Raw genomic sequence first — 17,452 nt, 5'->3', positions numbered from 1 at the left:
ATAATTTTTTGGAACATTGAATGATTAGGAAGGGGGGAGAAGCCGTAAAAGTAACATTTTTGTATTTTACATTCTACAAAACAGCTTCCTTTTGGAGTGCTTCTTATGTCAATCCCTTTTTATTTTTACTGTTTGGCGAGGCTTAGTATAAGCTGCTGGAGAAGCCCTGCCAAACAGGTCCTAAGCTAGAGGCTTCATCTAAGGGGGTGTTTGGGAGGCATGGGCTAAATTTTAGCCCCTGTCACATCGGATGTTTGGACACTAATTAGGAGTATTAAACATAGACTAATTACAAAACTAATTGCACAACCCCTAGGCTAAATCGCGAGACGAATCTATTAAGCCTAATTAGTCCATGATTTGACAATGTGGTGCTACAGTAACCATTCACTAATGATGGATTAATTAGGCTTAATAGATTCGTCTCGCGATTTAGCCCAGGGGTTCTGCTATTAGTTTTATAATTAGCTCATGTTTAGTCATCCTAATTAGCATCCGAACATCCGATGTGATGGGGCTAAACTTTAGTCCTTGCTATCCAAACACCCCTAAGGGAGGAAATCGTTCCTCAAATTCCTACATCTAATATATCCTTCAAATTTGTGCCTGCCAGAGATAGTAAGCTACAGCCACCTAACAATTTGTGAGGAAAAGGGCTAAAGCTTGTCCTTTTAATTTGAACAGACCAGGCTACATAAGCCATAGCTTCAAGTGTGCATCATATTAGTGGAACAATAATGCGTTATGTTCCCTGAGATTACTCAACCTTCATAACACAGAAATTTGAGGTTACTCACTGTGACAAAATTATGCTGTGAGACCTTTAATTTTTCCTACCTATATAAACACTTGAACATCTTGCACACAAGAAAAGCTTCTCCAGCAGGACCAAGTCTCCAAACAGCCGGCGGCTTGATGACCTGCGCGTTAGTGCAGAATCATGCATCAAAGCGAGGTGGCTTGGCAACGGTGCAGACCAGGAATCGATCACATGCTTCTGACTTGTGCAGGCGTTGTCCGTGTTGATTTTTAATCTTTGGTTACCATTTATGGTACTGTGCTTTATTGAGTCTGTGGATCTCATGGCTTTATTAGTCCTATCGCTTGTAGCGGGAGATGCATTCCGTATCTGTACTCTTTCGATCAATTAATACAAAGGTGCGTGGTGAATGGTGATTCTCCTTATTTCATCTTGCTGTTTTTCCACTAATCCTGTGGATTTGTAGTAGAAGATTCGATTTTTGCTGCCATGCTGAAATTTGCATTCGAGTCAGATAAATCCCAGTACAAGTACACTTGTCACCAAAGAGTAGGAAAATTTTATAAAAAAAAAACAAGCAAAGTGACTAATTCTACTCTGTCTGTATTAGCTTCTGTACATCATGATGTGATGAATAAGAATAAACTCCAACAAAATCTTGGTTCGATAGAAACGAACAACACACTGCCCTTGTCATCTCCCTCTTGACAGGCTAGTGTCAAAGCTCCTCACAGACGCCGATGACGACGAGGAGTTGGCCATGACAAACGAGTCGAGCCCCTGGTTCTGCAGCAGCGCCAGCATGCTCATGCCCATGTGCGCCGGCGTCAGCTCCGGAAGCGGCGTGTCCCCGGCGAGGTACTGCATGACCTGTCTCATGCTCGGCCTCACACCGGCCAGCGGATGCGAGCACATCAACCCCACCCTCAACGCCAAGCTCACCTCGTCCACGTCGTAGCCTCCCTGAATCCTGGGGTCCACCGCCTCAGCCAGTGACTCGTTACGCCAGTGCTCGAGCACCCAGTCCACCAGCATGACCCTGTGGCCATCCGTGGAGTCCTCGACCGGTCTTCTCCCGGTTACAACCTCGAGGAGGAAGGCGCCGAAGGCGAAGACGTCGGTGAGAGGGGACGCCTTGCCGGTGAGCGCCAGCTCCGGCGCTATGTACCCGAAGGTGCCGGCGACGACCGTGGTGTGCAGCTCGGCGTCGTGGTTCTGCAGCCTCGCGAGCCCGAAGTCGCCAAGGCGGGCGTTCATCTCGCTGTCGAGGAGGATGTTGCTGGCCTTGACGTCGCGGTGGACGACGGCCTGCTCCCACTCCTCGTGGAGGTAGAGCAGGCCGGAGGCGACGCCCTTGATCACCTGGAACCTCTGGGCCCAGATCAGTGTAGGGCCAGGTTCGCCGCCGACGCCGTAGAGGTGCTTCTCGAGGCTGCCGTTGGCCATGTACTCGTAGGCGAGGAGGAGCTCGTCGTTGCGGCGGCAGTAGCCGAGCAGCTGCACGAGGTTGCGGTGCCGGAGACGGCCGACGGTGGCGACCTCGGCGACGAACTCCTTCATCCCCTGCTGCGATCCATGAGCTACCCGCTTCACGGCGACCTCCGTGCCGGAGGCGGCGAGCGTCCCCCTGTACACCGTCCCGAACCCTCCGGCGCCGAGCAGGTTCTTGCTCTTGAACCCGTCGGTGGCGTGGAACAGGTCCTTGTACGAGAGCCGGTGCGCTCCGAACTCGATCTCCCAGTCCTCGCGCAGCTCGACGTACCTGTACCGGCGCCGGACGAGGAGAAGAACGCAGGCGACCGTGGCGAGGGTGAGCCCGCCGGCGACTACAGGAAGAGCAATTACTAAGGCCTTCGATGGAGATTCGGAGCTCCGTTGAGGTAGCTTGGGCAGCCTGGACATGTCGATGGCCGGAGCCGGCTCGCCCACGGCGAAGCTCCAGCCGAGCACGTAGTGGCGGCTGGTCAGCGTACCCGTGGACGACGAGAAGCCGACGTACGCTTCCTCTCCGATTACCGTCGAGAGGTTGACCTCCGTCGAAACCAGCGGCTTCCTCGGCTTCCCTGTCCTGATCGGAGCCAGCCTCACGTCGACCCGGCCGGCGTCGCTGTCGTAGTCCACCCATGCCTGCATGGCCTCGCCGCTGATCAGGGTTAGGCTCGTGAACTCGCCGGTCCTGTCGTCGTAGTAGCCGGCGCTGGCGGCGGCAGCGGACACGAGAGTGTCGACGTCGACGCCGACGTGGTTGTTGTCCTTGTCGTGGAACTCAGTGCTCATGACGGTGTCGAGCTCCACGGCGAAGAATTTGGTGCCGTTGAGGAAGCCCAGGTACGAGGTGGCCATCCCGGAGGAGAGGTCCTTGGTCGGAGAGACCACGAGCGCGAGGCCGTGGCCGGCGCCCACGCCCGGGGCTGCCGGCGGCACGATGCCGAAGACGAAGGTGGCCGAGAAGGACCGGATCGCCGCCGCTGCCTTCTTCTTCTTATCACTGCCACCGTCGTCCGGCTCGCGGAGGCGCAGCGGCGTCGGGTGGAACGCGTGGCCTTTGCTATGCGCCGTGCCGTTGGTCAGCTCGAGCAGGCCGGTCGGCGTGACCTTGGCCGTGCCATCAAGGGTCAGGTGGGTCAGGTTGGAGCCGCCAGCAGCGAAGCCGGAGTAGACGAACTCGTCGTCGTCACCGCCGCTGCCGCCGGAGACAGCGACGGCTGCGAGGTGGATACCGTAGAAGAAGAGGAGAGGGAACACGCGCTTGGCTTCAAGCATGTCCGAGTGTGATCAGAATACAGATAACTGCTTTGGCTTGCGGGCTTGAATTCAGAGCGGCTGATGTGTGTGTATCAAGCTACCGGCAAGGTTGCAGTCTTGCTCAGCAATTGCTAGCTAACGGTATTCAATGAGTGATGGGATTTATCATCAGAAAAGAATCTCTAGGTGTGAGTTAATGAGTGATGGGAACGCGGAATCGGTAGTCTCCATAGATCGATCTTGGCCCTTGTTTACTTCGCGAATTTGGGAGGTGCTAAATTACTGTAGCAACATTGTAGCGTTTCGTTTGTATTTGTGAATTGTTGTCCAAATATTGACTAATTAGGCTCAAAAGATTCGTCTCGCAAAGTACAACAAAACTGTGCAAATAGTTTTTGATTTCGTCTACATTTAGTACTCCATGCATGTACCGCAAGTTTGATGTGATAGGGAATCTTCTTTTTGCATAGTGTCAAAGTTGGGAGTTTGGAGGTAAGAGAACAAGGGCTTGGACCCGGTATAGTACAGAGGCTGCTTTCGGAATTCAGGTTGTAGAACGAACTGGCCGACCTGCTGATGAAGTGTTGATATAGGAACTTGTGGAGAAAATGGAGCCAATTGATCGAGACCTCGCACAGGAATCAATTCAATGCCATCCGTAAAGGTGATCGTTCATCCATTTTCAGATGTTCGACAAGGCTGGTTCAGAAGAAAGTCAGCAAAAGAAACTCTGCACGCTGCATTTTCACAAATAAATGAAGGCGTGCATATCCATAAGGCTAGCAAAATAGCAATCGTTGCAAGTTGAAACCGCCTCCTGAGGTGCCAATCAGATTGACACACTAAAAAAATTAGGAAAAAAAATGATGTCATATTCTTTGATGTTGTGACGCCCTTAAGATCTGTGCGTGAAACTTAAAATGGTTAGAAAAAACTAAAAAGATATGTTTAGGGGATACTCCATTTTGAGTTTTTCTTCATTATCTGAGTTGTTCAGAGAATATACTTACCACGTGTATCATTAAGACAGAATGGGCGAGTTCGATAGAACAACAACCATTTTCTCTCACCCAAACCATCATGGAGGTCGCAAGGGTTTGGGCCCTGGCAGGTTTCAAGGACCTTGACTCCGGCCCTGGCATTCTAGTCTACGTTAGTGGTTGTTTCTTTTTTTTTTCCTCTTTCTTTTTATTTCTTTATCTGGGTTGTTTTTTTTCAACTTCATTTGTTCAATTCTCCCAGTTTGAAGCAGAGTTTTTTCTCTTGCATTTGATTTGTCATTAAACATACAAGAATTGTTGGTTTTAACATACCACAGAATTAGGGCTTGAAATTTACAGGTACATTTATCTTTTTTTTTGTGGTTTTCATATCACGATTCACAAACGGTGATTGCACATGATACTGAAAAAAAAATCAAGATGATGGCAAACTATTTGTTAGAAGAATAACATACTGAAAGAAAAGCCAAGATGAACAAGAATGAAAGGGCCAAACTATCTTAAATGTTGGTCAATCAGGACTTCTGAATATCTACATTGACCTAGCATATGGTACATTTATCTTCTACCGATGTACTAGACAGAAATTAGTGGTCAAAATTTATAGAATCAGACAACAGCTATATCTGAGACACTAGCTTTTCCTAAGGCCCTGTTTGGGTCCCTTCATTTTGAAGGAATTGGAATCTATTTAATGGAGTAGGCTAATTTATGTTGGAATGTGGCATTCCACAACTTTCCAAAGTTTAGATATAAGCCTATCTTAAATTCATGGGGTGGGAGATGGAAATTGATTCTATAGATTATGGTTATTAGAATGGAATTCAATTCTTATAGCACGCTCTTAGACTCGCTTCTCTATAGTAGAAGTGCAGCATATAAGTATCTCTCCCATATCACCAACTATAATATACAACTATATTCCACATACAATTATATTAGCTTAATTAATTTGTGTCTAAATTATGATTATTAGGATGGAATTCAATTCCAATGATCCAAACGGGGCCTAAGAGTTTATAAGATAACTACAACCACTCAAAACAACAATAACAAAAAAAAATCTACTTTCCAAAATTTCAACAGACCATAGTACCAAAGCCAGCTCTCCAGCTGGTACACTTAAAGAACCTTCCCTGGGACTGGGAGGCGTCATCTTTCACAATCCACACCCCGGGGCCCGGTCACGGATATTTAAGGCTCGACGAAGAGTCCCTGACAAGCTAAGCTGTTGTGTGTGAAGCTTGGAAATTTCCTTTGGAACGTACCTGACATAGTTTTCACTCAAGTCTTTCAACAAAACCTTGCAGTCACCAATTCATTAGGGCCTTGTTTAGTTAGTCAAATTGGGAGATGCAAAATTACTGTGCCAGCACTGTAGTACACTGTAGCGTTTCGTTTGTATTTATGAATTATTGTTCAAATGTTGACTAATTAGGCTCAAAAGATTCGTCTCGCAAAGTACAACAAAACTGTGCAATTAGTTTTTAATTTCGTCTACATTTAGTACTCCATGCATGTACCGCAAGTTTGATGTGATGGGGAATCTTCTTTTTGCATAGTGTCAAAGTTGGAAGTTGGGAGGTAACTAAACATGGCCTAGATCCTCATCCTCGTTGAAGGTCCACAAGAATCTTCAATGAACCTGCGTTTATTTTGAGACTGAATTGGACCAGTCAGCCATAATTTAGTCAGATGTCACGCAGGTCTTACTCTTGACTTCCAGTTCTTCGAAAATTTTGCTTTCATTTCGAGTTCAGGAAACCTTGATAGTTCCTCAACTGGACTAGATCAACGTAATATGGGTTGCGCACAAGAACTGCTCTGGAGCAAACAATATGCATACCAAGATGAGGTAAAGGATTGTCGATATAGATATCGCATAACGTTATTAATACACAAACGAGTATCGTCATGGTCCCTGCTATATCTCCTACTTACATCGCAGCTAGTCTCACTTTCACTAACCAAAAAATAACATTAAAACCAAGTGGGGGCGACACTAAGATTAATCATGCTGATTCATGGGTGCTCTCATGTACAAATATGGATGGCCCTGGGTTGCAGCTGCTTCGATGAATACGGCAGTAGGCATGGACCAGGATCCCGCAACAGAAACCTTGCCATGGCATGTATTCATCTAAACTGCTGTTGAATTCGGGGGCGTGATGCCACGTTCCAAGTAATATGCCTTCTCCGCATCAGCCAACCTTGTTTGAAATATTCCCCATTCTTTTCTGCAGCGTGCTCTTACCTGTGGTGCATATCCAAGTTAAACAGTAAGAACGAATCCTTATGCATAGATAATAGATGCTATTCAGCCCCAAAATTCATGCATCCGTAAATGATGTCTTACCCCTTCCCATGGTGCTCTTCCATTATCTGACTTGCCCTGGTTCCCAAGTGAAGGAACTGCTTGATGAACAATCCATTGAGCATCAACAACTCCAATTTTCTCATGAGCTGGCTGTTTAAATAAAAATTAAAATAAAAGAGTCCCAGCTCAGTAACATGTGCATAGCTCCAAATAGCATGTAAAGTGGAAGGCACATTAATTCAGGCATCATGTAGATGTTGATGATGCTATCCCAAGAACATGGGGAGCATGAACTGCATGGCTAATCCTTGGAATTTAAAAGAAACTGAGGTAAAGTATTATGCATGATGGCAGGGAATACCTCCACACATTTCCTAAGAGCAAAGTCAAGACCCCATCCATGGACCAAGTCATTCTGCATAAAACATTGTGTTAGCATACCACTTTAGACAAACTAATGACTTATACTGTAATGTCACTTCACCTGAATCATATGCCACACACAGCGCCATGCATTTCTGGAGAACACTGTCGCCATAATTTCAACAAATCTGCACGTAAAATTGAACGTGAAGGAATAAGGATGATAGTTGGACAATGAAAATTAAATACACAACAAATGTTTGCTCCTACGCTGCACATGGTGGGAGATGTGGATCAGTGCACCAGCCTGGTCTCTCCTCAGTTACTCTGTGTAAGGAAAAACATTACTAAGAAAAGTGACCTATCATTACGGATTTGAAACAAAATATTGAATCCGCAGCTCACTTGTGAACTTCTTGGTCACCACGACGCTTAGTCATTTGCCATGTTAGTCCTCTATCAGGTTGCAAACCAGGCTGAGAGATTTCCAACCCATGCTTTCTCACAAGCTCAATGTACCTGGAAATTAGCATAGATATGATCTTAATCAAAACGAACACCAGAAGATCAGAAAGAAACAAGAATATAAATATATGATGCTTACTTCTCTGCATTAAAATGCTCAACACCTAGATCCTCATCCCAGATGAAAATGTAATCATATCTGGCAACAATGTCGGGATGCAAAAATCGCTTTGCATACCACCTTAAATAAACAAGACAAGCACATCATCAAAATGTTGCAATCAAACATACCATTGAGAAGGACATGCAAAAGCACTGGGGTATTTTAGCAATAACGTACCATTTAGTCTGCTTCATGACACTAACATGGATGGCTCTTTTAGACCACTCAAACTCATCCCATTCAGTAGTCCGACCATCATAATGGAACAACATAATGGTGAATTTATCTGAAAACTATACAAGAAAACTATGAGTTCAGAAGAAATGACAACATGCTCATTTCAAATAAAAGTGACTACAACTTCATTCAGATGCATGATCTAGTATACACCAGTTTTAGGGTAGAAAAATGTGATCCACCGAGTTTAAGCAGGTAAGCTGTCAGTCTGTCAATTACCTTTTTTACCGCTGCATCAATATTTGCCTTTTGCCCAATCCCAACAGTAAAAGTAACAAGATACCTCGGCTCGCTAGTAAGGTCCTGATGAATAAACATATTTTAGGAATGTAAATCATTTGAAAGAGGTGAAGAAAACCTCCAACCGCAGGAAGCAATGAACAGTTACAACAGTAGCAACCACCAACCTCACTAGGATCACCCCATAATCTTCGAGGATAAAGATCTGATTCAGACACAACAATGCCTGGTGGAAGTCTTTCAGCACCTTTTGGGTTTGTAGGAACATAGATCTGCACACAGAATTGTGCAATCCTTTTAAGAAAATTGGAAAGTAAGAGCAGAAACCATATTATTAGGCCAAATATGTCAGATGTAGGACTGAATGTCAACAATCAGTTGCAGGTTGTATTGAGGTCCAAAATTGAGCCACCAACTTCCATTGAAGGCAATTGCTAATCTACCTTCAACTTCAACAAAGACAAAACACCCTACATTTACAGCCTTGGCATACTTGTGGAGCTTAAGTTTTTAAATATATATGAGAAATATAGTAGCAATATAAGTATACAACAGAACAAACAGGTGTGGGCTACAAAATAACAAAATAGAAGACCTAACTGAAGCAATGCCAATAAAACCCGTACAGCGTATGACCATACCGAAAAAATATTTAGTTCTAGTGTGTCGAAGTACCTTGGGAATTTCATCAGAGTTCGAATCAGAGTTGTTCTTTTTACGATTATTTGCAGATGCCCATGCATGGTTCAACAATGTTTGAGTTGTGATGCCAGAGTTCCTATCTTCAATGTAGGAGATGATACTCGAAGGGAAGTGAAGCTGCAAGGCAGTCAATTCAGAATATATTTCTTCTAAACAAAGTGAATGAGAGAATAATACAAGAGAGGCAAGTGGACCACTTTACCTTGGTTATGTTGACTGTAGGGAAGGAGATCCCAAACAAGTAGCCCAGCATGACACCTACAACTGCTGAAAATATGAGCCGCATGCCCTCATTTGACCTTGGCATGCTGCTGCTGACAAACATTGAGCACGGAAAGTTGCTTGACATTAGACATACTCGTAGTTAAATCTACAGGTTAAACAAGTACTCAAAAGGAAGTTTGTAGATGTTGTACTGAACATACCTACGGCCAATGCCATTAGGAGGCTTTGCCATATGAGCTCTCCTTTTGGTGGGAGCACGAACTTATTTGCTGGCTAGTACAAGTAGTAATGAGGAAATTTGCGCACTGCAGCTGCTGACCCAAAAGGAGAAAAAAGAAGAACAAATCAGGGTGTCTTGATTAGAACATGGTGATCTGAACATTGCAAGATTGCAAAGAAGTAATTATCAAGCAGGTTGTTTCCCCAGACAGAACAATCAAGCAGGCTATGATGCGCAAAAGCAAACATTTTCTTTTGTCATTGTCAGTCATTAAGCGGGTGATCTCAAAACGCGGGGACTAACTAAGCGACTTGGTCCAAGAATAGACCGCGTTAAGACTTGAGACGACCGGGACGGAATCTCGCAGCAAAGATTTGAATTTGAATCCGGCCGCGAGGAAAGATTTGGATTTGCACGCGCCTAGAAGGATTACGGAACGGCAGAATCAACTCAATCTTACCAATCAGACCAAGAAATCCGCCGGGAAGCGGCTGGATCTCCGCTCCTCTCTCCGCCGCAGAAGGTCGGCAGGGGCTGACCGAAGAGGACCAGGACGGCTGCCCGCGTCGGGCGGCGGCAAGGAAGACGGCGCCAAGGCTTCAAGCTGGGGAGGCGGCCCACGGCGAGACGGCGCGGCGGAGGCGGACGGTGAGGCGGCGGCGGCGGCGCGCTTGACGCGGGCGATGCGAGTCTTGCGACGGGGGTGGGTCGACTAGAGGAGGACTAGTAGTTTGCTACAGCGAGGACGGAGGAGATGGGCAGTAATGGGAATTGGGGGATTGTTGTTGGGCTGGGCAGCGCTGTCCCACACATGGCAAGCAATCATTCACAAATCACCAGCAAGAGCCCAGCTGAGCTAATCCCTGCTTACCAAGATGCTTTTCCGCGACTTATTCTATGCCTTGGGTCACTGCCGACTGGGCCCCGCAGTGCCGTCTCTCCTCGCTGTCCCTGTGTCCGCGTCCTGTGCTGTGTGGATTTTTCCAAGATGCGTGTTCTCGAGCCCATTGCATTGACCAGGAATTTATACGATCACATCAGGAAAAGATTAGGTATTTATGCTTGTTCAGGAAAATAATATACCCATGTCTAATGTTAAGGATAATAACATGAATGCGAGATTTTTAAATTGTGTGATTTTAAAAATCTGATCAATCGAGCTACTTGTGAAGAGGGAGCGAATGCTGATTCACAACCCAGTAAGAGAGTGACAATCCCATCTTTTAGCCTAGCCAGAGGTGCATTACAATATGCGCAATAATACCATATCAACAGATTTATTTGGATTATCAAAAATTCTTCTAAGACATGTCAACTTTGCATCAATATCTATCTAAATCTTATATCCAATCTAGTGAGAAAGTGTGGGACCAAAATTTCTCAAATTCAACCTTTCTCTGGTTTCCTGGTGGAAACCGGTCTGACCAGTTCCCCTGAGCAGTCTGACCGGTTGACCCCGGGAGTTACCATTTTTACCCCTCTGGAATTTTAACTGCAAAAGCTTATTCTCCCATACCCTTTCACCACCAACACCTTCTCCTTTCACCCGTGCCCTCTCTCCCGAGCACCCCTACACCGACCTCTCTCTCCCCTTGGCGATTTGAAGTTTCAACCAAGGATTAGCTCGCCCCTTTGAAGGATTCAAGTCTCCTAAGGCGGCCAAACCAGTCCCCAACCGGTTGTTTGGAGTCCTCTTGAGTTCTTCTCAAAGGTATTCAAATCTTGTTCTTTCCTGATCTATCAACTCCATGAATAGATTTGAAATTCCATTGGTGAATCATCTCCTGGCAACCCTTAGAAGCTATTGCTAGAGTATCATTCAATTTCGTTGGTTACATTGTTGGGATTCACATTTTAGCGCTGGATTGCCTGGACCGGTCTGCACAGTCAACCCCTAAATCGTGCTTTTCTGGTGTATATACAACTTATCAGCATAGGAATGCCTCAAGAACCTAAATTTCCATATATTAATTGATCTGGCTACTAGGATTGGTGTCTAGAACCATTGATTCATTTCTGGGTATAATCGGTCTGACCAGTTTGGCCCAGAAATACCCCAATTGTTCTAGTTCATGATTTTTCATCTCTTTATCCATCCAATCTTTATCTTGGTGTGTCTTATGCACTCTTTGTCATATATTTGTGACCTAGGATCAGCAGCTATGCCTAAGAGACCTCATGCCGAAAGAATCAACAAGAGAAGAGAAAAGGAGCCAGTTGTCGAAGGAAGCAGTTCTAGCAAACCTACCAAGGTTTATAGCAGATCCTTGAGACCGAGAGGACAGAAAAGGGCTCTTGTTGATGATGATGTTGAAGAAGTTGAGGAAAGTGATAGAGAAACAAGCAGCAATGATAGTGAGGAAAAGGAACACATTGTCAAGCACCGCAATGACAGGGAGCCAGCTAGCAGTGATGAAGGAGATGGTGATGGTGATGGGAATGATGATGATGATGGAGAGGATGATGATGATGAGGGAAGCGATGATGAGGATGTGGGTGACATAGCTATGCCCACTATTCGTAGGCCAACAAATCCAATTCATAGAGGACCTACGAATTATTTTAGGGATGGGATGACCGAGACAGTGAAGTGGTTGAGAAGAGAGGATCCATACAGTGGTCCTAAGAGCGCTCAAGAATACAGATTTTGGACTACTTTTTAGCAGGATTTTTGTACCACTTTCATTCTGAAGAAGTCATCTTTGGAATGCCACAAAATCCTCCTCCTTATTTTGGTGGCCCAAGTGGAAATGATGGAGATGGTATGCCCCATGTTGATCCTACAAATGACTAGAAGGTGCACAAGAAGCCCCCTAGGATCCTTTGTGGTGATGGATGACAAAGAGGGAGAAGAAGTGAAGATTAAAGCTTCTATATAGTGTCTGTCTGGCAAAACTGGAAGTTCCAGTTTCTGGCTGTTGGATGCAACAGGCCCTTGTAATAAATTCTATCTTAGCTCTTGTGACTTGAGAATTTATGTAATGTGCGCTACTATGTGTGTTGAATTCATTTAACTTTGTAAGACTCTATTGTATGTTAGTGTGAATTAATTTGGATGGTGTTTGCTTTGGTCTATGCTGTCAAGCAGAAACCAAAAGTTCCGATTTCCAAAACCGAAGGTTCCAGTTTTGGTCCTAGCAGACAACACCATCTTCTCTCATTTTATTTGTTTGGTGAATTATTTGTTGCATGCATCACATGTTATTTATTCACAAACTGGTTTTGCACCCCATGGATGCTGAGATTTAGAGGGAGCTCCACGTTTGCCTTGAAAATGTGCAAAATGGCATTTTTAGGCCATAAATGTTGAATTCCATCCAATGCACATATTGAGGGGGAGGTCTGTCCAAATCTAAACTTTTAAAAGCTTTATTATTATATCTTTTGTAAGTTTTAATCAAGGTTGTCATCAATCACAAAAAAGGGAGAGATTGAAAAAGCATCTAGTTTGATAGAGTCGGAGTGCCCGATCTTTCGGTGAGTGGAGATAAATTCGACTTGGTGGAAGTAGACCCTCACGATCCGACTACGACGAGCTAACCCGAAGTGCCAATGCAATCGCTGAACCAACTCCCTATGGTTACCAACCTTGCCAGTGCAAAATCAGCCTGATCACGAAGATCGATTCTTGTCCGCAATCGAAGAACGAACAAGAAAAAGAGGCGAGCAATCTAAATATCACTCGAAGGTGGAGTTCTGAATCACATAAGGACAGCGCGTATTTGCGCATGTTCGAGAGTAGCTAAAGCTAGATGTAAAACAAAACTCAAGTCGTAAACAAAAGGGACTCCGACTAAATAAAGGGGGTGCAGCCCCTTGAGTCCGGAGGAGGCGCCACGGCAGGAGGGGGGCGCGACCAGGGGGAGGGCCGCGGCTCCCAACCCTAGGTGCCCCACCTGGGCTGCCCTGTTGGGCCATCTTCTTATTTCGCTGGGCCTTCGTTCCTTAACAGCATGATGAAGTTTAATTCTCTCGCACGGGCCCGAGTGATTGGCCCAACTGGATGATCAACTGGAGACGCCTGAGGTGGAGGGGCAACTGGAGGCGCCTGAGGTGCTGCTGGTGTAGATTTACTCGTGGTGTCCTCATCATCCTCCCCTTCTTGAACTGAAGTCGTCCTCGACGGTAACTCCTCATCTTCGCCCGCATACGGTTTCAAATCTGCAACATTAAAACTCGTGGAAACACCAAACTCCGTAGGTAGGTCAAGGATATAAGCATTATCATTAATCTTGGTTAGCACTTTAAAAGGACCAGCAGCACGTGGCATCAATTTAGAACGACGTAAAGTAGGAAAACGATCCTTTCTCAAATGCAACCAAACCAGATCACCCGGTTCAAAAGTAACATGTTTTCTCCCTTTACTACCCGCAACCTGATATTTAGCATTAGCAGCAGCAATGTTTTGTTGAGTTTGCTCATGCAAGCTAATCATTTGATCAACATGTGCAGCGGCATCTATGTGTGGGGCGTCCTCGGCATCAAGCGCAAACAAATCAATAGGCGCCCAAGGAATATAACCATAAACAACCTGAAAGGGACACATCTTTGTAGAAGAATGCGTTGCATGATTATAAGCAAACTCAACATGAGGCAAGCAATCTTCCCAACGTTTCAAGTGTTTATCTAAAACAGCCCTAAGCATGGTGGACAAGGTTCGATTAACCACCTCAGTTTGTCCATCAATCTGAGGGTGACAAGTGGTGCTAAACAGCAATTTAGTTCCCATTTTATTCCACAGTGATCTCCAAACATGACTGAGAAACTTAGCATCACGATCAGAGACTATTGTATTTGGAATACCATGCAAACGAATAATCTCGCGAAAGAACAATTCAGCAACATTGCTAGCATCATCAATCTTATGACAAGGTATAAAATGAGCCATTTTGGAAAAACGATCAACAACCACAAAAATATTGTCCCTCCCCTTCTTAGTTCTAGGCAATCCCAAAACAAAGTCCATAGAAATATCAAGCCAAGGGGCAGTAGGAACAGGCAAAGGCATGTACAAACCATGGTTGTTCAATCGTGACTTAGCTTTCTGGCAAGTAGTGCAGCGTGCAACAAGGCGCTCAACATCAACGCGCATCCGGGGCCAAAAGAAGTGGGCAGCCAGCACTTCATGCGTCTTGTAGACGCTAAAGTGCCCCATGAGACCGCCTCCATGCGCTTCCTGTAACAACAAACGACGAACCGAGCTAGCTGGAACACACAGCTTGTTAGCGAGAAACAGGAACCTGTCCTGTATGTGAAATTTGCCCCATGGTTTGCCATGAATACAATGGGTGAAAGCATCTTTAAAATCAGCATCGTCCACATATTGATCCTTCACAGTTTGCAAGCCAAAGATTTTAAAATCTAACTGTGATAGCATGGTATAGCGACGAGACAAAGCATCAGCAATGACATTTTCCTTCCCGCTCTTGTGTTTAATAATGTAAGGGAAAGACTCAATGAATTCTACCCATTTAGCATGATGACAGTTCAGGTTTGTTTGGGTACGAATATGTTTTAAAGCCTCATGATCAGAATGAATTATAAACTCGCGATGCCAAAGGTAGTGCTGCCAAGTATGCAAAGTACGCACTAAAGCATAAAGCTCCTTATCATAAGTAGAATAATTCAAGCTAGCACCACTTAATTTCTCGCTAAAGTAAGCAACCGGTTTTCCTTCTTGTAACAAAACAGCACCTAGCCCAATACCGCTAGCATCGCATTCAAGCTCAAACACTTTAGTAAAATCAGGCAACTGCAAGAGAGGAGCATTGGTTAACTTATCTTTCAAGGTGCTGAACGCAACCTCTTGCGAATCACTCCAAGCAAAGGGAACATCCTTCTTTGTAAGCTCATGTAGAGGTGCTGCAATGGAGCTAAAATCACGAACAAACCGGTGGTAGAAACCTGCAAGGCTAAGAAAGCTTCGAATTTGTGTGACCGTCATCCGTGTAGGCCATGCCCGAATGGCATCGATCTTGCTGCTATCCACCTCAATGCCCTGTGGAGTAACAACATAGCCAAGAAACGAGACATGTTGTGTGCAAAACATGCATTTTTCGAGGTTAGCAAATAGATGGGCCGCACGCAACGCATCAAAAATAGCACGCAAATGATCTAAATGCTCTTCCATAGACTTGCTGTAAATGAGAATATCATCAAAATAGACAACTACAAACAATCCTATGAAGGGCCTCAGAACTTCATTCATCAAACGCATAAATGTGCTGGGAGCATTTGTCAAACCAAACGGCATAACCAACCATTCATATAACCCAAATTTCATTTTAAAAGCCATTTTCCATTCATCACCTAATTTCATGCGAATCTGATGGTAGCCACTACGCAAATCAATCTTAGTGAAAATAATGGCACCACTAAGCTCATCTAGCATATCATCAAGGCGTGGTATAAGGTATCGGTAGCGAATGGTAATGTTATTAATAGCACGACAGTCTACACACATACGCCATGAGCCATCTTTCTTTGGAACAAGTAACACGAGAACGGAGCAAGGGCTAAGAGACTCACGAATATAACCCTTGTCAAGCAACGCCTGTACCTGGCGCTGGATTTCCTTCGTCTCATCCGGATTTGTACGGTACGGTGCGCGGTTCGAAAGCTGTGCGCCAGGAATGAGGTCGATTTGGTGCTCAATGCCACAAAGTGGTGGGAGTCCCGGTGGCAAATCTTTTGGAAAGACATCAGCGTACTCCTGCAAAATGTTAGCAACCGCAGGGGGAATATCCAAAGATGGTGCATCATCAAGTGAAACGAGCACACTAGAGCATATAAGGGCATAGCATGGCAAAGGAGCATCACGTAATTCATCAAAATCAGCACGTGTAGCAAGCAAAACAGGAGCATTCAACTTGATTTCTGAATTAACAGAGGTTGATGGTTCAAGTTGTTTAGCAGTTTTAGCAGCTCTAGGAAGATCATCTTTAAGAATTTGTTCAGGTGTCATTGGATGTATAATTATTTTCTGACCCTTAAACATGAAAGAATAGTGATTTGAACGACCATGATGCAAGCTATCAGTATCATATTGCCAAGGTCGCCCAAGTAACAGAGAGCATGCTTCCATGGGAATAACATCACAATCGACAAAATCAGAATAAACACCTATGGAGAAAGGAACACGGACTGATCGAGTAATTCTAATTTTCTCACCATCATTAAGCCATTGAATGTGATATGGATTTGGATGCTTACGAGTGGGTAAGGACAACTTTTCAACCAGCATGGTACTCGCCAAATTGTTGCAGCTGCCGCTGTCGATGATGATGCGAATCGACCGCTCCTGCACAACACCCTTGGTATGGAAAAGAGTGTGTCGCTGATTCTTCTCGGACGGAGCGACCTGTGTACTAAGAACACGCTGCACAACAAGACTTTCATACCTATCGGCGTCGCCCGGGTTGACATGGACCTCCATAGCTGCATGGTCAGTGGCAAGCATTGCATGTTGAGTATCTTCAGAATCACTAGCGGAAGAGTACTCACCATCGTCACGAAGAAGCAAAGTGCGCTTGTTCGGACAGTCCCGAAACACGTGGCCAAATCCTTTGCAACGATGACACTGAATATCCCATGTACGGCCTGTGGGAGGGGCGGCGCCTGTGGAAGGGGCAGCGCTTGCAGGTTTGGCCGTTCTCTCGCGCGGTGTAGTGGTGGGCGCGGGTGGCGCAGGGAGAGCGGGTGCGGAGTTGGATGTTGAGCTTCTTCCTGCAAAAGAGTTAGAATCTGTCTTCGAGTGGCGTCCCTGCACTTCACGTTCAGCTTTGCAAGCATATTCAAATAATGTTGTCATATCTGTGTAGTCCTTAGAATCAAGTATATCCTGAATTTCGCGGTTCAAACCACCATGAAAACGTGCCATAGCAGCGTCATTTTCCTCCAATAACCCACAACGAATCATGCCTATTTGTAATTCCTGGAAATATTCCTCAACAGATTTGGAACCTTGCTGAAAACGTTGCATTTTATTAAGCAAATCTCGGGCATAATAAGAAGG

At 45.2% G+C, this 17,452-nt stretch overlaps 2 protein-coding genes across 5 annotated transcripts; both read right to left on the bottom strand.

Annotated features, from left to right (window-relative positions):
• Positions 1–1,238: 1,238 nt before the first annotated feature.
• Positions 1,239–3,649, bottom strand: LOC117857516 (L-type lectin-domain containing receptor kinase SIT1). Its single transcript, XM_034740223.2, has one exon. It carries the CDS (start codon positions 3,521–3,523, stop codon positions 1,454–1,456), a length of 2,070 nt encoding a protein of 689 aa, XP_034596114.1. The 5' UTR covers positions 3,524–3,649; the 3' UTR covers positions 1,239–1,453.
• A 2,708-nt stretch (positions 3,650–6,357) lies between these two features.
• LOC117857519 (uncharacterized) lies at positions 6,358–10,187 on the bottom strand. Of its 4 annotated transcripts, none has more exons than XM_034740238.2 (14): positions 9,899–10,187; positions 9,419–9,532; positions 9,196–9,307; positions 8,967–9,110; positions 8,459–8,563; positions 8,271–8,354; positions 7,992–8,107; positions 7,791–7,892; positions 7,592–7,705; positions 7,457–7,513; positions 7,308–7,374; positions 7,185–7,238; positions 6,863–6,973; positions 6,358–6,760 (listed from the first exon to the last, which is right to left on the bottom strand). In XM_034740238.2, the coding sequence occupies exons 2-14, from the start codon at positions 9,448–9,450 to the stop codon at positions 6,647–6,649; spliced, it is 1,212 nt and encodes a 403-aa protein (XP_034596129.1). In that variant the 5' UTR covers positions 9,451–9,532; positions 9,899–10,187; the 3' UTR covers positions 6,358–6,646. The 4 variants fall into 4 exon arrangements, with proteins under 4 accessions (XP_034596129.1, XP_034596121.1, XP_034596146.1 ...); XM_034740230.2 differs by having other exon boundaries at positions 9,419–9,529; XM_034740255.2 differs by having other exon boundaries at positions 9,196–9,304; positions 9,899–10,186.
• Between the last annotated feature and the right edge of the window lie 7,265 nt (positions 10,188–17,452).

Source organism: Setaria viridis, chromosome 1, assembly GCF_005286985.2.
Source record: "Setaria viridis chromosome 1, Setaria_viridis_v4.0, whole genome shotgun sequence".
In the NCBI taxonomy this organism is placed as follows: Eukaryota; Viridiplantae; Streptophyta; class Magnoliopsida; order Poales; family Poaceae; genus Setaria; species Setaria viridis.
The sequence above is the reverse complement of the archived record's forward strand: the minus strand, read 5'-3'. Positions and strand labels throughout refer to the sequence as shown.